At 45.8% G+C, this 22,012-nt stretch overlaps 1 protein-coding gene across 2 annotated transcripts in view; it reads left to right on the top strand.

The window, feature by feature from the left end:
• The window catches only part of RDM1 (RAD52 motif containing 1), a 257,044-nt gene extending 246,630 nt beyond the window's left edge, over nucleotides 1-10,414 (top strand). For both annotated transcript variants that reach the window (XM_086923782.1, XM_086923783.1), the window contains one exon: nucleotides 8,461-10,414. In XM_086923782.1, the coding sequence (XP_086779908.1) occupies nucleotides 8,461-8,568 (108 nt within the window). In that variant the 3' untranslated portion in view covers nucleotides 8,569-10,414. The remainder of the gene's footprint in view (nucleotides 1-8,460) is intronic.
• Nucleotides 10,415-22,012: the final 11,598 nt, after the last annotated feature.

The following is a 22,012-nucleotide window of genomic DNA, read 5'->3' as shown; positions in this document are numbered from 1 at the left end:
CTTCGCATAAATCTCCTCGAGCTGCGAGCTGGCTCTTCTAGTGTTCCTTCCCAGGATCAAAAATTCTCTAGTGCTTGTCCGAACGGACAATACCACAACAATGCACTATCTAAACAAGCAGTGAGATACTCGTTCTCTGACACATTCTCGCGAATAACAGAAAATCTGGAACTGGTTGCTTCAGCACAACATTTCCCTTCGAGCAGAATATGTCCCAGGAACAGACAACGTTCTGGCCGACTCTTTAAGCAGGAAACAGGCAACGTGTCATGAATGGGAATTGAATCAGCAGACTCCCAACCGCATATTCTCTCAATGGGGCACCCCTCTCCTGGACCTATTCGCTACCAAACAGAACGCCAAATGCCAACACTTCGCAAGCTGGCATCCCCAGAAGGCATCTGTAGGGAATGCCTTTTCGATTGCATGGTGTAACGTCTTTGCATACGCTTTTCCACCGATTCCCCTGATTCCCAGGGTTCTCCGGAAATTGAATGCGGAACCTTGCATGCTCATCTTGATAGCTCCAGCTTGGCCATGCCAACATTGGTTCACGGATCTTCGCCTTCTCTCCCTTGAACCGCCGATCCCGTTGAAACCGTTTCCCTCTCTTCTCACAATGAACCACCAACAAGTCCAACATCCGGATCCAGCATCTCTCAGATTATCGGCTTGGCTCCTGAATTTAGAGAATTCCAGCCTAGACATAGAAAATACACCCTCTTTCATCTTCTCCTGAGCAAATACTGCCTTACCTTCTCCATCTGGCGAATTCTAGTCTTGCTCATGCTTCCATTAAAGTCCATCTGGCAGCGATATCCCGTTTCAGGAGAACCTCTGCAGGACCTTCTCTGTGATCTAATAGGTTGATTAAACAATTTCTTAGAGGCCTATTTAGGACATTCCCTCCTGTAAAGACTTTACCTCCCACTTGGCAACTCAACACAATTCTTGCTAAACTTATGAAGCACCCCTTTGAGCCGATACACAGAGCTGATCTTAAGTATCTCTCCTGGAAAACAGCGCTCATCTGGCCCTTACCTCGGCAAGGCGAGTGAGTGAACTTCATGCTTTTTCAATTCAAGACCCTTTCCTTCAGTTCAAACACGACAGGGTTATACTACGCACAAATCCAAAATGTGTACCTAAGGTCCCGTCAGACTTCCATCTCAATGAGCCTATAGTCTTACGATCCTTTTTTCCAAATCCTCAAACGGTGGCGGAAAGAACCCTACATTCTCTGGATTTTAAACGCTGCCTAAAATTTTACATTGACAAGACAAAGACGTTCCTCAAATCCAACTGACTCTTTGTGGCTTACAGTCGACCTAGGAAAGGTCTTCCACTCACTAAACAAAGTATCTCTCTGTGGATCTCTGCAGCTATTACTTTTTGTCACCAGCAAGCGGGGCAACCCCTGCATTCCAAAGTTCAAGCCCATTCCACAAGGGCAATTTCTACCTCAATGGCACTCTTTGCAGGTGTGCCCATTATACACAATTGCAGAGCGGCAACATGAAAGACGCCGCTTACATTTACCAAGCATTACTGCCTGGATACGGAACTCATGAAAGATGCTGCAGTGGGACAAGCGGTGCTCCGTCATATATTTCATTAGAGGTGAGCCCTTCCCTTCATCCTTTCTTCTATACTCACATTTCTCTATTGTGTTCCTTACTATTATTCTCTTTGATTGCATTTTGGTACTTTCTATTTTCACATTGATATGTTGTTATCTGGTGAGTTCAGGTATACTGTACCACTCGAAATGTGCTTATCATTGTTTACTACTCTGATTAAGGCATGTGAATCTATGAAAGATACCCTAATACTGGATAAGGAATGCATTACTTACCTGTAACTGCAGTTATCCAGTATTTCTATCTTTCATAGATTCACATGCAACCCACCCACCTCCCCTGGAAGGACTCTCCTGGGTCTCTCAGTAATACAACCACGTAGCACTGTGCTTCCGAAAATCTGAGGGACTTGAGCTCATTCCAGGAAGGTTCCAGAGGGTTGTGATAGCTGATTGGCTCTTCTCCAAAGTTTGGTCCTTTTTACAAAAGGACATGGATATGTTACTAAGGTGTGGCCCTTGGCCTTTTACTCTATATGTCTAATGAGACATTACTTTATTTATGTACCGGGGACTCTCATCCCGACGACGGGGAATGATTCAGGCATGTAAATCTATGAAAGATACCAATACTGGATAACTGCAGTTACAGGTAAGTAATGCATTCCGTCTAACGCACCCCTGCACCCGAATCCTCTAAGCATTGGTGAGTTGAATCAACTGTGCCCCTATGACCCTCTTCATCTCTACTTACCTCTTCTCTCACTGGTCTCCCCCCCTGCAGCCTCTGGTGCAATCCCTGCTGTCTATTCGTCCGAAACAAGTTCTCAGTTGAAAAACATTGGCTGCTCCGAACTCCCACCAGACCAGCGGACTGCGACGATAGTGGCAATCCCGAAACCCAGAAAACCGCCAGCGGAATGCACCTCCTACCGCCCAATATCCCTCCTAAACGCAGAAGCAAAAATCTTGACGAAACTTTTGGCCAATAGATTGATATCCCACCTCCCGATTCTGATCCACCACGACCAATTCGGCTTCATGCCTAACAGAAACACTGCTCTTAATCTCAGGCGTGTCCAAGGGGTAATGGCACGGGCCTCGCTATTGCCGGCACCAGCGGGGATACTTTCACTGGACGCGAAAATGGCGTTCGACATGGTAGAATGGCAATACCTATTTGCAGTTTTGTCACGCATGGAGTTTGGCCCAAAATTCATAGCATGGATACGACTCCTGTACACTAACCCGATGGCTCAAGTCACGGCGAACGGGCACATTTCACACACGAAACAGCTGGCAAGAGGAACACGTCAAGGTTGTCCGTTGTCGCCCTTACTGTTTGCGATAGTATTAGAACCCCTGGCAACGCTGATTAGAGCGACACCGTTGCTGAAGGGCATTAGTTGGCGAGAGGGATGGGAGACCGTCTCTCACTATACGCAGACGATATGTTAGTGTACCTGACGGAACCAGAACATAGTATACCGGCACTATTGGCACTATGTGACACGCATGGCAAGACCTCAGGATACACAATAAACTGGACAAAGTCAGTACTGTTTACCATACGGGGTCCTAATCCCTCACTACACGCTGATTGCCCCCTCAGACTTGCAGACGACTCCTTCAAATACCTGGGTATCCACATCACGAGGGACCCATCCGACGTCTTTGACAAAAACCTAAAACCGCCACTAGGTCGCCTGAGTCAAGATGTACACTGGGCGCCACTGCCCCTGACACTCCTGGGCAGAGCAGCCCTATATAAAATGATGGCCCTGCCGACATTTCTTTATGCCCTTGACAACACACCATATCCGGTACCGCCGAGATACTTCCGGCAAGTAACGGCACTGGTGTCCAATCTGCTATGGAGCAATCGCCCGGCGCGAATAGCACACACCAAGATGAACAGAAGTTGGTATGAGGGGGGCATAGCGCTGCCGAACTTACAAATATACTATTGGGCGGCACAACTTAAGACCATTAATCAATGGCTACACGCACCCCAGGATGACCCAGCCTATAAGGCCAATAGGGAACAGATGAACACAGACAATATGCTTACAGCGCTCTATGACAGAAGACTGGCAGCAAAACTGATAGGACCCACAAAACACACGACCACACTATGGCACACGGCTCAGGCTAAACTGGGTTGGAAAGATAAAATAACTAAACTTACCCCATTATGGGACACCAAAATGTTAGGATATCTGAGACGCTGCAAGGGCTTCACACAGTGGGATAACATCAGCATATCCACGGTGGGTGACTTTTGGGATAAGGGAACAGTGATTCCATTCACCCAACTCCAGCAACAGTATGAGTTGGGAGCGGCTGAGACCTATAGATACATACAAATTCGTCACGCGCTATTAACGGCGATACCGACAGATACAGAAGTCCCAGAGGCCTCTCCGTAGGACCGACTGCTCACAGATTACATGCAACGTAGCGCCACTTCCCTTACGTATCGGAAACTGATAAACAATTTAGCAAACCCTACACTAAAACTAAGAGAAAAATGGGTGGATGAATTAGGCGCCATGGACGACTCAGAATGGAACGAAGCATTAGCGTCCCTGAAAGAAGTGGGCATCTCGGCCAAACTCCGCCTGGTGCAACTTAAAATCCTACACAGGGTATACTACACCAGAACTACACTTCATAGAATACATCGGGCACAGACCACCTACTGTCTCCGCTGCTTTGGGGAGGAGGGCAAGTCAAGTCAAGGTATGTTTATTATGACCGTAGTCTTTAAACAAACAAGCAGTGAGCATAATGCAATAAGGGGGAGGAGGGCACATTTCTCCACACAATCTGGGAATGCCAACTCATAACTGACTACTGGAGGCAGGTCATGCGAACTATCTCACAGACGCTGGAGATATGGGGGGCGGCAGAGACCCCATATGGACATGGTGATGATTACTGAGCGGGCAGTATACACAGCTAGGGCCAGTCCACTTAGGTGGAATAAGATATGGACCCCGTGGAATGTATTCAGGGTGGAGATATGTGACCCTCTACCAGAGGATGAGACAGTACACTCAGACGAAGAAGAGGATGATGAATGATTCGGGGTTGAGACCTCTTTAGACCATACTGAGGAAAGATGGGGTGTCCAAATATGTATCTGGAAGCACTGGATCTACAATATTTGCCTAATCGAAATGTCATTATGGACACACTGCTGTGATTGCCGAAAAGTATGCCTACCGTATATGTTTATTATTTAGATAGTTAATGAAAATGGTTCTCAAGTTTTAGGAACAAAAAGTATAAAAACCTTAGACCTGTGATTTATCCGGGACACAAACTGATTGAACGGTGTACACCTTATCAAACCACGCCGCCGGGCCCCAGGGTTGTCGGCTGAAAGGCTGTGTTATTCTGAAAATGGTGAGACCGAAATTGTCTATAACATGGCCGGCCCTTGGGGTTGTAGGCTTTAAGATGTATATTTGCATAATTGTACAATAAAGGTCTTTTAAAAAAAAGAAAAAAAAAGAAAAGCATTGGCTGCGCGATGCTGAATTTTCACCCAGCTGCCCCTGTGCCTCTGGTGGTGTATGTTTGGTGTTGTTTTGTGCCCCCCTCCCTCCACTTGTGCTTGCTCTTACCCCCAAAGCTTGGCCCGATTTACCTACCTGCACGCATTGTGGCTTTGAGCACCCCCAGTCTCTAATGAAACTCATCGGGCCGAACTCTGATTTTGACCGCTGCACCCGACCACCCGTTTGCCGCTGTTGGTGCAGTTTTGGTACTGACCTGACCCTTGCCCCTTGTTGACATTGATCCAGAAGAATGGAACTTTAAGTCGGGTACTTACCTATACAACTGCATTATTGTTTTCCTCTATAGGATAACATTGAATTCTGAAAAGTCCACCTTTGAAACTGAAAAGTTCTATTATGTAAAAACATACTTATCTTATTGCAAAGAATTTGGTCTTAAAATAAAAATCAAACAACGCTTATTTTTTATAAAATTAGTGTGGATCTCCTTTTTGCGATGTGTGTCCCTAATTGGTCAATGTTGTGCAATAAATGTCTTGCACACCTCTGTGTTAAACCTAAGGCAGCTTGCTCACACTACCACTAATAGAGCACTTTGGGTTTACATTGAACCCTGTGCACTTCTGGGGAATCTCTGGTCTCTGTGCACTGTATAACCACCCAGTGGCATACCATATATAGAAAAAGCATGATTACCTTTCAGAAACAGCTTTCAGTAAGTGTTAATGAAAGTCTTACTGCTGCCAGTGAACTTTAGTGGACAGAAAGTAGTTCAAACTAGAGCATGTGGAAAGCAGCACTATTTAATCAAGCAGAGTCTACTTTTAAGGGAGGTCAAATATGACCGGCGCATGCAGCTGCACCTGGCGCTGAGATTGGGGAAGCTGCTGTGAAAAGCACTCTCTGCGGAGGTGAGCGCCCAGCAGTTTTCAGGCAACAAAAAATGTCCAGGGAAGAACGAGATGACTGCAGTGATTAAAGTTCCTACTGGAGAGAGATTAGGGGTTTTAGTGGCAGCTGTGATTCAAGATAAACTAGCACAACAGGTTCATTAAATGCCTGTTGCAGAATTAGTACCATGCAGATGGAAAAGTATTTTATGTGGGTAGAGCACTGGGTTACTGCTTCTGTCTCGGAGATTCTTTTGATACTTGCAATTCATTAGTTGCACCACCTAATAACACATTGCCCTATAAACTGTCATAAGAGCTCAGCTGCGTGTAAACTGCATGATATAGATTAGATTAGAATGTTATGTTTTTCACCAGTCTTTCATTATCCTAATGTTGCTAAAAAGGGTTTGTTTGGGTAGAAATGCATTACTATTGGCAAAACCGACACCAGCCACTTTGGTTGGTATTTAATCCTGCCTTTGCGCTTCTCCAGTCAAACACTGTTAATATATGGCCTACTAGTATGGATGATGTCATTCCTACACCTTGTAATCCTCTTTGTTATGTACCATTTCCTAGACTGATTAACACATCTATGATTCATTGTCTCTGCATATTGTATGTAGTAAAGTGCTCTGACACCCAACACTAGTATGAGTAGTGCGAGAAAAAAACATGAAATGGATGTGAGAGAGGGGCAGTTGAGAGATCAGGAGCATTGGCGGAGCGTGATAGTAAGAGAACCTGTGGACAAAGTGGTCATGGTAGCACCAGGCACCACCAATGTTAATGCCAGCCCAAAGAGAGTGCTCCAGCGATGTCTGTCATTGTGCTGTTTGAGATTGATGGCATACTAATGTTATATTACTGTATAGATAAAGGGCAGGAGTTGGATTTCTAAATTGTGACCTGGCTATTTTACACTGTCTGTTTGGAGAAACCAATGAATGTTTTAAATTGTCCATGGTACTGCAAGCAGCTCAGCTGTAATTGTCAAAAGAGGTGTGAAATCATGTGGGATGATGTGAGGAGGATATGTAATGGACTTCACTGCTTAGTTTTGCTCTCAAGAAAATGTCAATCTAATTTTCACACATTTGGCTGTTGAATGTCACTCATAAGTACACTGAAATCATGAAAATGTCACATATTAGCAATCGCAAACATTCAGATCAAAAGTAGCACTGAAACTGAATTAGAGCACATTTACCCTTGAATAACTTCTTCTAAAGTAAAAAACTTTGTACGAGAAATAAATAGAGAGGTTGAAGCTCCCTCTCATGCCAGCCTGGCCTTTGTCAATTTAGGAAGAAACTAAGAGTGAGCCAGAACACTGCACAAAGAAGTAAATCAGTGAATTGATCTTTCCAGATGCCTATCATATATATTTATCAAAATTGGATGGAAATTCAGTGACCCATAAGCCAAAACATATCACATTGATGCAAAAAAAAGGTGTGATGAGACGATTAATGTTGGGTGTATCATTGCACTTAAAAAAATATATATATTTTATTTAAAGCAGGGGTGCACGAGAGGGACTGCAGAGACATGCACTTAATAAGAGTGTATTTCGCAAATGTTAGAAGGAGAGTACCTGCACTGCAGGAGCCTGTGGTTGAAGGGCATTGTCACTGTAAGCAGTACTTGGTCCAGGCTCCACGCAAGACGAAGACTTGAAGAGCAATAAAATGGAGGCGAGCGAGGAGGAGGAGCTGGCCAATAGTAAGGAAGGAAACGAGTGACGTGGGGGCCAGCCAATGGTAATTAAAGTGATGTGGGACCCACGTGGCAGCCAACCAATGGTAGGCAAATGTAAATAATAGATGGGCACTAAGCCCCATTTAAGATCTATATTTTTTTTAATACAAGAGGTTTCACAAGCGCAGTGCAGGCGAAAACTAAAAAGGAATAATGTCCCTGATACATCAACAGTCCAGTAAAGGAAGCCATTTTACACTACATTATTTAAGGGGGAAGAGTAACTCTTATCGAAGGCGCCAGTCGGACAGACCATGCCCACATTTCTCTAGGGTATAAGTAGAAAATGTTCTTCACGGGGAGAAAATATTTTTCATGGAGAAAAGAGAAAGGTTTCATGCAAAATGGACTTTTGCAATGTATTTGTCAAGCATAAATGTAGATCTGTTAAATTTATGCAAACTAAAATGCTTTCACATGTGAAAAACCGAATCTGCGACTACTGTTCTCCTGGAATGCACTGTGAATCGGAATTGTGAAAATGACAGACATTTATATAAGGCTAGGCGTGATTCTTGCAGGAGTAAATATCTTTTTTTCCTTTCTTTTATTTATTTAATTTTTAAGAATTGAGCCTTGGAACTCATATTGGCTTTCTGAAACATGTCAAGAAGCATACTGAAGCATTAGAAGCATATTGATATATTTTAAATGTTTATTTATCTTTTAGCATATTTAAAATTATTCAATTAATTTCCAGGTGAATGACCTGTCCTGGATGCAGCTTAATGAGGACGGTGAAGAAGAAATCTTGTGTGATTTAAGCTTTGATGAAACAGATATTCAAGAATTAACTGAAGTCTGCTAGGCCCTTGAAGACCCAAGCACTGTATTTCAAAATCTTCAAAATCCACCCGCAGAAAATCCTTGAAAGATTCTCTTGAATGAAGGCTTCAGCTTCAAATATCTGTTTCAATGTTAAAAGTCAGTTTACATTGCCATTAGCAAATGAAGGGGGTAAAGACGTAGTCCCTTCAATCTTCCAATCTTGCTCTTTAACGAAATGGTTTGTGTCTCTTGCTTTTCGTTCTCTTGGTACTAATATCTACCTTGAGCTTTGGAACAGGGGGCTGTGAGTGAAGAAACACAGCAACTTCTCCAAGCTGAAAATGGACGCCCTTCTGTTTGTTGTCTGATCTATTTAGAAATCCCCTTTTGATGATGGAAAGGGTTGTGGCAAATGAGTCTTGTTAATAGTTGCATCAATCACATAAGCTCTCTGACTAAGAGGTACAATACCCGCAGAGAGCTGGTTGGGAATGCATGTTGATGCTATGAAAAGTATTTTCTGCCTCCTCGTTGGACTTTGCAGATAAATTCACTCCTATTTCTAATGGTATTAAGACTCCCCAGTATGTGGTTGGAGAGAAAGATCTGTGCCATTAAGAAAGTGCCTGCCTTGCTCTCAAGTTCAATGTTGCCATTATTGTTCAGCTGGAACATGTGTGACATTAGAAGGACTATTGTTTAGTTTGAGGTGCTTTGAATCTCTATTTGGTTAACCGCATGCGCGCTAGTGGGTTTTCCCGCTGCGCGCTGAAATTTAAAAATCGCGGGTTACGTGACAAAGCCAGCTCGTCATGCGCGCAGCGCAGGTAACGCCCATGACGAGCTGGCTTTTTCACCCGCATCGAAGGGGTTAAGTAAAGCACTATAATTGATGTATATGTTCTTGTAATATCGTGTAAATACATTTTAGTAATTTGTGTATAATTAAACATGCAATGAAGAACATTATTCTCTTGAATATGAAGAATATATTAATTTCAACTGTAAAGTCATGATAAGGGTCACAGTTAATCTTTTGTATACTACAGATCCGCAAAGATGGCCGTGAGTACTCTAGGTTAGAATGTGGTTACTGCAAGTAAACACGGTTAAGAGATAGATGTGCATGCAGTTGCAGGGATAGTGATTGTTGCAGTGGTATGGAGGAAGAGCATTAAAGTGGTGGTATAGGTGGGCAATTTCTGGTTCTCTAGTCTGGCCAGAAACTGAATAACCAGTGGTGGAAACTTAAGATGTGATGCCCTTCCTAAGGGGAAACATACAGTCTTCTGTACCACTGCCTAAAATCCTTTTGCAGCTAATATTCATAGGTTAACTAAAGGCGTGTAAGGATGTTTAGCCCTAGTAACGTTTGACCAACACTTCTGTACTTGAATGAGCAAGAAAATCAGGGGTGTGGAATTCCTATGGCCAGACGCCCTGGACATATTGTTTGGGGTCAAGGACAAGAGGTTTTCATGTTTATTTTGTCCTTGGGACTAGTAGGACCAAGGCCCTGCAGCAAAAACACTTTAGCTACCAAATAAAACTACCACATTATGGATCAGGGAAGGGCACTGTCTGCAGTTCAGGTTATATTTGTGTCCATATTTTGATGCTATTCAAACTTGTGTTCATGGTTCATTAATAGAAAGCCTTTATTATTAGGGTGAGCTCTATAATGAAATGCTGGAATTTCAGACTACACTACCGACAGTGGTTCCAGTATAAAAATTACTTTTCAAAGTTTAGCAATACAAGGCTACGTATAATGCTTCAAGGATGCTCTCTGATTAGATGTAAATATATGCAAAAGGTTGAAAGCAAGATTGAGGATTCTTTGCTTTCAAAATAAAATGTTTTAAATAAAGCACCCAGGAAAAAAACTTTTTGCTAAACTACTATTTGGTACTATTTCTTTGAAGCATAGTTTAGCAAAATGTGTTGCAGCATTCTAGTATTTCCCAAAGTGGAAAATCACTGTAGTCAGTTGCAACAAAAGTATAAGACACACGAAAATAAACAAGCATTGGCAAAGCCAATAGCTAGGACATTGGTGGTCAGCCTTTTGGTTGTCAATGTGTGTCTTGTTTGACATGGGTTTTGTAAAACTTTATTGTTGTGGAGCTGCCAGGCTCTTAGTATAACAAACTTTGGCGAAATCAAAAATACTTTTGGTCTAAAAACCACAAAGTCCCTGTAACGACCGGATTTTCGGACCAGATAGGATCAGCTCACCAAGACACCACCAACCCAGCCGAAACGCAACCACCTCCCTCCTCAGGACCCATATATCCAGGCACCTGGGTACCTACCTGAGGATGGGGAATTAGCAATATACAAGCTCATATCATCAGAAACACCACTAAATCTATAGGGATTACTAGGAATACTCACTGATTACTAAGGACGTCCATGCCCTACACCACACTCATACCTCATAGTCTCATGACCACATGGGCCCAGACTAATCTACCCTGGGGCAGTTCTGATTACTTACCATTACACACTGACCACAACCAGTGCTCTCATTGGACAAGCCACAATCTTGTAGGTATAAACACCAGTGTCCCCCCTGGTGCTCTCTATATTTCATACATACACAAGCCACAATCTTGTGGGTATACACACTGACCACCATCAGTGCTCTCATTAGCGCCACTTTCCCTAGAGGCGATCTCATTACACACCAGTTTCCCCCCTGGTGCTCTCACAAGCCACAATCCTGTGGGTATACACACTGACCACAATCAGTGCTCTCATTAACGCCGCCTTACACAACGACGATCACTTTCCTATCAATACCTTCAGCTCTCTGTCTCTGTTGGGAAGTTTCTCTACCTACTGGGAATGTCTCATATATTTTATGTGGTACAAGAATGGCAAATTACACGGTGTACAACTTATTGTCATCTAATACAAGTTCTCCTCTCCCCCTCATTATTCAGTTACCATTTACCTGTCCGGGAGTCGCCTCCGTCCACATAATAGCACCTGACTAGAAGAAAGGTTAACCTTATCATAAAACAATAGCAGTCACACACTATATGCAAAAGTTATTCCCTGATTTAAGCGCTCCTCCTCCCTTTTGATCCATCAGTTACCATTACAGCATCTGGCTAGAAGAAAGGTTAGCTTTATCATAAGAAAACAACAGTTACACAATAGTTCACTAAGAACTGGGGTACTTTATTTATCACAATAACAATATAACACTATACTATAACATATAGCCTGCAAAGGAAAATGGGAATAGACACATACACAGATCTGCGGGGTCTCTGTAATGCTTTATTACTATAACACATCCACATGTAACTGACAGGGACTGTAAATAGCTAAAGAGGGAATGGATTACACTGCACACCGCTGAAAGAAAAAGTATTAGCAATACGGTAAGGACAAGGTTAATGTTTAAATGTAAAGCAAACTATATTACAGGAAAGGTATCGCCTGATTAGTATGAAGTCTTGCTCTAGCTGTCATCTGGGTTCCTCTCTCATCTGTGCCTTAGCTCGTCTCAGATCCTCCCCTGCACTCTTGGACACGCATCTGCGCTGATCACTCTGCACTGGATTCCTCTCCCCCACAAACTCTCTCCACCTTCCAGCTTCAGTCTAATAGTTTCTGCCGCTCTGATAACCGTTCGCTCCACTAGCTTCTTCACTTGGTCTGATCATCTCGTCTGATTATCTCAGATCCAATTCACTCCAGCTGCTCCCACAGACTAATCCACAATATAACTTCAGTCTCTTCCAAAAGGCATCACTTCAGACTCCAGCTGATCACAACTCCTTCTGATAAGTAACTGCTTCTGACTGCTTCCTTCAGTTCCAAACATCATCTCACTTCTCTCTGTTCAAAACACCATCTGCTCACAACTGCTTCTGACTTCTCTCTCTGGTTCCAACTCACTGACTGTCTGACTGACTGACTTCTCTCTGTTCCAAGCATCGACTGTCTTCTTCTCTCCTCTGCTCCAACTGACTCACTCACAAACTGACAAACTAACAAAGTGACACTCCTCCTCTTCTGCACTTCGCTAATATGGAATGCTCTCTCCTCATGGAAAGTTCCAGCCAGCAGCCTCCTCCCACCGATTCCATGTACAAGGCTCCTTGCTCTAGACGCTCCCACAGTGACCAGATGCTTGTTTCGTCTAGAGACTTGAGCCCAGAGACGCTTCCTGATTAGATTCAGCTCTGGCCGGTTCTTTCCAGTTTGCAAAGGGCGAACAACACCTCATAACTAAAACATCACCTTTACCCTGCAAGCATCTCAGTCTGCAGGGACTGAAAGCAAAATGGAGTCTCTCTAGTTCTGCGCCTTGTAAGCCTGAGAAGGATGAAATAACACTTAGCTCTGTCAGAGTACATACACAAACCATAACATAAAGTCAGGACTACAGGATCCACCCTCTACTATAGGTAGGATGATGAAAGGACACATAATTATGTCAAAGCCAATAGGCAATTGATGGATTAGAGTCAAGAATAAGGGATCTATCATCATATAACACAGCTATCCTCTAGTTTATGCTTCTAAGTCTGGAAAAAGGCCTGAAAAGGACCAACACAAGGCAAGAATAGAGATTCAGGATGGTAGCAAGCTTAAAGTCACCATCACTCAGAAAGAGAGCCAAAAATATGGTCACTACAGTCCCTCAGTAGTTCCTGGCACTGAACAAAACTACTTTGCATGCCAATATGCTCCTTGTGAAATGCTGTCACAGTCAGCCCACCCGGTAGATAGAGAAATAGACCATAAATAAAAACAGAATGCTAGACCTAAATAGGGGCCCAATCCTTAAAGTCGCAAAAATGCACCCATGGTATATGTCCTTGCAGTAGTGCAGATTTACAGCTTTCTTGAATTCCTAAGACTTACAGAAGTAGGTCTGGAAATCGTACTCTTAGAAAATATTTGTGAACTGAATTTTAGCACTGCCAAATAATCGTGTAGATTTCCTCATGCGAAGATATGTTGCACTGTAAGAGGTTCACTTTCTCACCAACAGTTTTGTTCCCCAACCCTGGAAAAAGTTTTATTTCTACCCTTGTCAGGAGTAAATTTCCAACCTTTATCTATATGGGAAAATATTAGTCAAGCTGATGAAAATCATTAAAACATACAAGTTAGTAGGTTTGCACAGACTCGAAAGGGCATTCCAACCATGGAAACTATTGCTTACCACTACCTCCAATCCCAGTATGTAGATCTGTAGAAAGGTGGCAAAATAAAAGGATTGCTAGTATTCAAACCCTCTGAGCTCTGGCATAATCGGAGAGGCTATTATCAGAGCTCTTATATAATGAGACTGCTAACATGAATTGTTGCCACACTATATGGCGCCAAAAGGACAAGTAGATCTTGTTACAGGACAAGTAGTTTTAAAAACTAACCTGTCCCATGGACAAATAGATATTTTACTAAATGCCACACCCCTGCAGAAAATACTACTTTATAGTTTTTAGACTTTCTAGTACTTAGGGGCTTTTCCAAATTTAAAGCCGGTTTAGACCTCGTTAGCTTTAGCTATCTGGCAAGAACTTTGTAATCACACAACACACACATATCTGACAAAATTTGCTGTGCTTCTGCTGACTTAGTTTACACTAATGCGCTGCACGTCAGTGCTGGTTTTAATCTCACAGCATTTTTTAGATGTGAACACTGAAAATGGCATTAAAGTCTTATCTTTTTTTAATTTTTTTTTGGGAGAGCTTCTGGCTCCATGATCTATTTATGATTAGAATTCTCCTCCCCTCCCACTCGTCCATTGGTACCTGGTGCTCCCCTTTCCCACTTCCTGTTTATTTTTCCATATTTGTTTCCTTTTAGAGGTCCGAACAGTTAAACAGACCTCCCAGGCAAGTCCTTTTTTTTTTTTTTAAAGTTACCTTTCTAGCATCGTGTTCCTAAGGTTCTGGAATTCCTTAAGTCAAAAAGTCATACGTCAATTTTATTGTATGGTTAATAAAAACCTTAAAAAAAATGTAAAAAGCATGAACATGTGCAGTATTCAGATAAAACCATATAATAAAAATATTGCTGGGCACCGAGGGAGGAAATAAAGATATGTTTAGTTGTTCTAGTGGAAGGAAACACATAGAGCACATAGCAAGATGGGACTTCGTGGATCAGTTTAAGCAATAGACCAGCGATACAACACAAAACCTAGACCCAGTGCTGAAGAGGTGAACATAAGCGAGAAGTGGTCTTGTAAAAAGTGATTAGATTAGTGATTTCTTACTGCCATGGCCTAATAATTTGGGCCGCCAGGCCCCGCCGGTGCGCCTTCGGGCCCCGCGGGCCCGACTGGGGGTCCTGCCTTACCATCTCTGGCGGCTAAAGCACCCGGTGTTGCTGCCGGCTCCGGCACTGCAGGTCCGCCAGAGATCCGGGATCGGACCCCGATCGACGCCTGTTGACCTCTTGACACCTCCACCGCCACCGTTCTCCCTGGCACCGCTTCCGACTTCACCTCCTCGCTCGATGCCGATGGGGTCCTTTATGTCCTATGTCCATCCTCCTTATTTTCAGCCTTTTCCACAGACTTCGGAGGAAGGGGAGAACTGGGAGGGGTCTGAGGACCCACTGGCACAGGACTGTGCCTATGATGCGGACTGGGCAGAGGATTTGGGGGGGGGGGGCAGTGGTCTTGACACCTCACCTGACCCTGGCATGCTGTCTCATCTTACCGTGGCTACGGAGGAGGGATCCAGTTACGCAGAGGCTCTCCACCTCGAACTCCCTACACGTCGGTACTAACCCCCTGACAGAAGTGCTCCAACCGTCGGCTACCTCCTCGGAGCCCTTGCTGCTGTTTAATGAAGCACTGACAGACGTTCTTTTGGGCACCTGGTCCAGGCCCAACAGAGGGGCTCCTGTGGATAGGAACGTGGCCCGACGCCATCGCCTGGCTCCGGATGACCCCCTCTTCCTCACTTAACACCATACCCCGAGAGCTTGGTGGTCCAAGCCTCAGCCAGCTTCCCAAAGCGCTTTCCCTACTGCACCTCTGGATAGGGAATCCAAGAAGCTGGATCAGTTAGGCAAGAAACTGTTTTCATCTTCCAGCTTAGAGCTGCGGTTTCTGAACACCGCATGCTTCATGGGCCATCATACCCACGCTCTGTGGTACTCAATTGCGCAGGTGCTCCCCAACTGCCCAGAGGAGGCCCAAGCAGTTCTCTCCCAAGCAATTGCGGCCGGGAGGGATGCAGCAAAGTTCACCATACGTTGTTTGCCTGGATGCCGCCGACTCACTGGGCAGGTCGATTTCCACAATGGTGGCGCTTCGGCGCCACGCCTTGTTGAGGAAAACTGGCTTCTCAGGGGATGTCCAGAACACCTTGATGGACATGCCCTTTGATGGCGCCTTTTTGGCAACAAGGCAGACAGTGCGTTGGAGCGCTTTAAGGACTCCTGGACTACGGCCAATTCCTTGGGCTTGTCGTTCGTTCGCCTCCTCCGCCTTCTACTTTTCGCTCCTTTCGTGGCTACGGAACGGGCGCCCCACAGCGTTCCGATAAGCCAAAGGCCACAGCAGCAACAACCTCAGCGTGGACGTGGGAACCGTTGAGGCGGTTCAGGGGGCCAGAAGGCGGGCCAGTGCACTTCCAACCCCGCAGCATCCACTTCAAAGCCTTCCTAGTCCGGCCTTTCAGGCCCATCAGACACCAGAGGGTGGCCGAATACGCCATCATCTCCACCACTGGCGCACCATCACTTCGGACAAGTGGGTGCTGCAAATTGTCTGAAGGGGCTACTCCCTCCCCTTCAAGGCAACCCCTCCAGTCATGCCACCTCAGTACCACTGTATGTCGCGGGGATCACTTGGCGCTTCTCCATCAGGAAGTTCTGATGCCAGAAGTAGGTCGTGGTTGTTATTCTCACTACTTTCTGGTTCGAAAGAAGGACAAGGTCCTGCGTCCTATCTTAGACCTTCGGAACGTCAATCGCTTCCTCCGGAAGGAGAAGTTCAAGATGCTCATGCTGGCTCAGGTCTTGTCTGCCCTAGACCCGCAAGACTGGATGGTGGTGTTGGACTTGCAGGACGCCTATTTCCATATCCCCGTCCTGCCTGTCCACAGGTGCTACCTGCGATTCACGGTAGGCCACGAGCATTTTCAGTTCACCGTACTCCCCTTTGGCCTTACCAGCGCCCCTAGGGTGTTCACGAAAGTGATGGCGGTGGTCGCAGTTCATCTGCGCAGATCAGGGGTTTCAGTCTTCCCCCATCTCGACGACTGGTTGTTGAAGGCGGGCTCGCCCCAGTCAGTTGTCTCCCACCTCCAGACGACGGTCGACCTCCTGCGTTTGCTGGGGTTCTCTATAAACATGCCGAAGTTGCATCTGATTCCTTCGCAGAAGCTCCTTTTCATCGGAGCGGTTCTGGGCTCGTGCGGTTTCGTGTTTATCCTCTCGAACAGCGATTCTGGGACATTCAGGCTATGATGCCGATCTTTCAGCCTCTGTCCCGGGTTTCGGTCAGGATGACCCTTCGACTGTTGGGCTTGATGGCCTCCTGCATCCTGCTTGTGGATCATGCCAAATGGCATATGCTGGCTCTGCAGTGGGACCTGAAGTTCCAGTGGGCACAATATCAGAGCAACCTGTCCGATCGCGTCCAGATCTCGGCAATTGCAGTGATGGCTCACGAATCGCGATTGGGTCAATGGCAGATCTCTCTCCCTTCCCCCGGTAGCTTGTCTCCTTTCTGGTGAAGAATTGGCTTGGTAGTTTAGTCTGCCCTGTTCCCATGATGCACTGGGCCAGGGACAGACTGATTTGCATATAGCCAGGTTCTGAGCTGGGATGGTGCAGTGAGATAAATAACGGTGATGGATCAAGCCCTGATCTTTGGACTGGGTAAGAGTGGTCTGCTTAATTCAGACACTCTGTTCATCACCACCCCCTTTTCTGAATCGTTTTTGGCCACTATAGGTGTGGCAGGGTGTACTCAGACATGAGTCCCTTTCTCACTGCACCATCAGAATTCAAGCAAGCCGGGCCGAAGACAGCTGAAATGCCAGAAACCGGTCCCCGGTAGCTTGTCTCCTTTCTGGTGAAGAATTGGCTTGGTAGTTTAGTCTGCCCTGTTCCCATGATGCTCTCGGCCAGGGACAGACTGATTTGCATATAGCCAGGTTCTGAGCTGGGATGGTGCAGTGAGATAAATAACAGTGATGGATCAAGCCCTGATCTTTGGACTGGGTAAGAGTGGTCTGCTTAATTCAGACACTCTGTTCATCACCACCCCCCTTTTCTGAATCGTTTTTGGCCACTATAGGTGTGGCAGGGTATACTCAGACATGAGTCCCTTTCTCACTGCACCATCAGGATTCAAGCAAGCCGGGCCGAAGACGGCTGAAATGCCAGAAACCGGTCCCCGGTAGCTTGTCTCCTTTCTGGTGAAGAATTGGCTTGGTAGTTTAGTCTGCCCTGTTCCCATGATGCACTGGGCCAGGGACAGACTGATTTGCATGTAGCCAGGTTCTGAGCTGGGATGGTGCAGTGAGATAAATAACGGTGATGGATCAAGCCCTGATCTTTGGACTGGGTAAGAGTGGTCTGCTTAATTCAGACACTCTGTTCATCACCACCCCCTTTTCTGAATCGTTTTTGGCCACTATAGGTGTGGCAGGGTATACTCAGACGTGAGTCCCTTTCTCACTGCACCATCAGGATTCAAGCAAGCCGGGCCGAAGACGGCTGAAATGCCAGAAACCGGTCCCCGGTAGCTTGTCTCCTTTCTGGTGAAGAATTGGCTTGGTAGTTTAGTCTGCCCTGTTCCCATGATGCACTGGGCCAGGGACAGACTGATTTGCATATAGCCAGGTTCTGAGCTGGGATGGTGCAGTGAGATAAATAACGGTGATGGATCAAGCCCTGATCTTTGGACTGGGTAAGAGTGGTCTGCTTAATTCAGACACTCTGTTCATCACCACCCCCTTTTCTGAATCCTTCCCCAACCGGAGCAGACAGTTGTGACGGACGTGTCCCTTCTGGGATGGGGCGGCCACTTGGGGGAGGCGGAGATCAGATGCCTCTGGTCTCCGGCGGAGTCCCAGCTCCACATCAGCCTGTTGGAGATCCGACTGGCACTGAAGGCATTCCTTCCCTCTGTCCACGGAAGTGTAGTGCAGGTGTTCACGGACACCACCACCGCCATGTGGTACTGCAACAAACAGGGTGGGGTGGCGTCGTGGACCCTATGCCAAGAGTCTCTTCATCTCTGGTCTTGGCTGGAACATCGGGGCATGTCCCTGGTGGTTCAACACCTGGCATGTTCTCTGCACGCCAGGGCGGACGAATTCAGTTGTGGGTGCATGTTGAATCACTAATGGCGTCTGAACTCGTAAGTGGCTCAAGGTCCCTTTCAGCTTGGGGAGAGCCTAGGTTAGATCTGTTCACCACCGAAGAGAACGTGCAATGTCAGCAGTTCTGCGCGTTGGTATTTCCAAGACGGCACTCGCTTGGTGCCGCTTTTCGTCGCGAGTGAAATTGCGGTCTGATGTATGCCTTTCCGCCTATACCACTTCTGCCCAGAGTGCTGAAGAAGATCAGGCACGACCGGGCCCAAGTTATTCTTGTGGCTCCGGACTGGGCTCGAAGAGTATGGTATCGCAAGCTACTCTGTATGAGCATCAATCCTCGGATCCGTCTGCCTCTTCAGGACGAGCTTCTGTTGCAGCAACAGGGGATGGTCCTCCACCTGAACCTGTCCAGCCTCCACCTCCTTGTATGGAGATTGAGCGGCGGCAGTTGAAGTCGTTCGACCTGTGTCCTGAAGTCTGCAATGTAATCTTGGCAGCCAGGCGTCCCTCCACAAAAACGGTGTACGTCTGTAGGTGGAATAAGTTTGTGGCATGGTGCACAGCAAAGGCTGTGGATCTCCTTTCTGCCCCTCTTTTAGAGGCCCTTCTTTTTCTTCTTTCTTCGGCCCAGCAGAGCTCTGCTGTGGGCACTATCAAGGGCTATCTGTTGGCCATTTCCGCCTTCCTGAGGCTCCCAGATCAGTCTTCCCTTTAAAGTCCCCTCTGGTAAACAGATTCTTGAAAGGCATCATGCACATGTTTCCTCCTGTTCCGTTCGTGATGCCACAGTGGGACTTGAATCTAGTTCTTACCTTTGACGTGCGCTCCCTTTGAGCCACTTCATAATTGCCCTTGTCGTCTTCTAACTCTAAAAACTGCTCTCCTGGTTGCCATCACCTCTGCCAGAAGAGTCAGTGAGCTCCAGGCTCTTTCTTCTAAACCTTCTTTCTGTCCATCTGGACAAAGTTGTTCTGAGAACTCGTCCTTCCTTTTCGCCAAAGGTTGTCACTGCCTTTCACATCGGGCAGACCATCACTTTGCCCACCTTCTTTCTGCCTTCGCATCCTGCTAAAGAGGAAGAGAGGCTCCATCGTCTGGACCCAAAACGTGCGCTCTCTTTCTACCTGAGCTGCAAACAACAGTTCCGAGTGGATGACCAACTCTTTGTTGGCTACGTGGGTGCTAAGAAAGGTTGGGCGGTGCACAAACGGACCATTTCTCAATGGATTGTTCTGTGCATAAAGGTTTGGTATTCCTTGTTTAAAAAAGAGCCTACATTCTACCAGGGCGACGGCAGCCACTACTGCTCTGAGACACGGCGTTCCCTTGCAGGACATTTGTCAGGCCGCTATGTGGGCCTCACTGCACAGGTTTACAAAGCACTACTACCTGGACAACCAAGTCCAGAGAGACGGCTTCTTTGGCTGTTCTGTTCTTCAGTACTTTCTGGTGTGATCTTGGTTCGCAGACCCACCACCGGGGTCGGTACTTCTGGGGTATCTATTCTAAGGTAAGGTATCTATCACTACGTATTTCTTTCAGATGCACAAGATACTTACTTTTGATAACAATATATCTGTAAGAAACATTAGTAGTGATTGATTTCTTACCGCCTCACCCATCCTCCCCATTCTGTGAACTGATTTCTAGGGTGAAGGTCATCCCTTTCAGGGCCCTACAGCCAGATTCATCAAAGTGAAATCGGCTCGCAAAGGGCCAGATTCTGAGAATCTGGCCCTTTGCGAGCGCTATTTTGGCATTTGGGATTCATCATCCCAAATGCAAAAATCGCAATTACAGAACTCGCTAAATTGCAAAGAATCGCATTTTAGGAATCTCAATTAGATATTCCTTAAATGCTATTCATGAACCTTTTAAAAATTTCGAATTCGCAATATGGGGCCGCTATTTACCGCGAAGTGTAACTTCGTGGTAAATAGCGAAAACTTTAAAAAATGCACTTTAGTGCATTTTTCTAAGTTATATGTTACACACACACATGTCCTTTGGACATGTGTGTGCGCAACACCTGTGTAAATTTGCATTTCAGAGGTGCTCCAAAGGACACCCTGGCACCTTCGAAAGTGCATCCTTATTTGCGATTTGCTAATTGCTAATCGCAAATAAGGATTGACTCTCCCTTCATTCCTATGGGCCTTTAGTCCCATAGAAATGAATGGGACATCGCATCCTTATTTGCGAATCGCAAATAAGGAAGCAATAGAAATCGCAAAAAATATTGCGTTTTCTACATGCATCCCGTTTTGCGAGTCTGTAATAGCGATTCCTTATTAATCGCTAATCCAGACTCGCAAAAGGGGACTTTGATGAATCTATATCCTAGTATCATGGCACCAGTGGTCAGTATCTTGCATGGCTCTGCATTTCTGGAGCGGAAATTCGTGTACAGAACTAACGTCAGCGCGCGTGGGCGCATCTAAGTAGCTCCGACAACGTCCTCACGGCGCCAACGACTCACCCGGTGCCGCACGATGACGCCTACCGACGAGCAGGGGTACTGCTGATAAAACACTTTCCGGATTCAATCTTACGCCTGGGCGTAATTCTAAGGTAAGGAATTTATTACTACTAATGTTTGTTACAGATATATCGTTACCGAAGGTAAGTAGCTTGTGCGTTATGGGTTACTAGGAAATTTTTCATTCTATGTCAGGACCGGAGGCGAAGATTATGCTCGTTCAAAGCGTGTCCACCACCAACGACGCCATGTTAACGACTGGTTTAAAATAAAACCTCTTAAACATAGAGTCTGACGACCAGTCAGCCACGTTCAGAATATCTTCCTGTCTGGCGCCCAATGAAAAGCCTTAGAGGCCATAGCTCCACGTACTGAGTGTGCCCCAAACTGCAAGGTATTTATGCCTGCTTCTAGCATCACCCATCTGATCCAATGAGCTATTGTTGGTGGCGAAACAGCCTTGAAGGTCTTCTTTAAGGAAATCAGAAGCTGACTCTCCCCTAGCAGACGAATTTCTTCCGTCATGTTCTTGTACTCCTTGAGGCATCTGACAACACACAGCTTCAGGGATTTATCAAAGGGATAGGACACAATTCTAGAGTCAGATTTAGATCTGTGCGATATATGGAACGTAACCCCTTCCGGGGTAAAAACACTTGCAGTAATGTCGAGGGCCCTGATAT

The sequence above is a fragment of the Lissotriton vulgaris genome, chromosome 5, assembly GCF_964263255.1.
Source record: "Lissotriton vulgaris chromosome 5, aLisVul1.2, whole genome shotgun sequence".
Taxonomy (NCBI): Eukaryota; Metazoa; Chordata; class Amphibia; order Caudata; family Salamandridae; genus Lissotriton; species Lissotriton vulgaris.
This window is presented reverse-complemented; position numbering and strand designations above follow the sequence as displayed.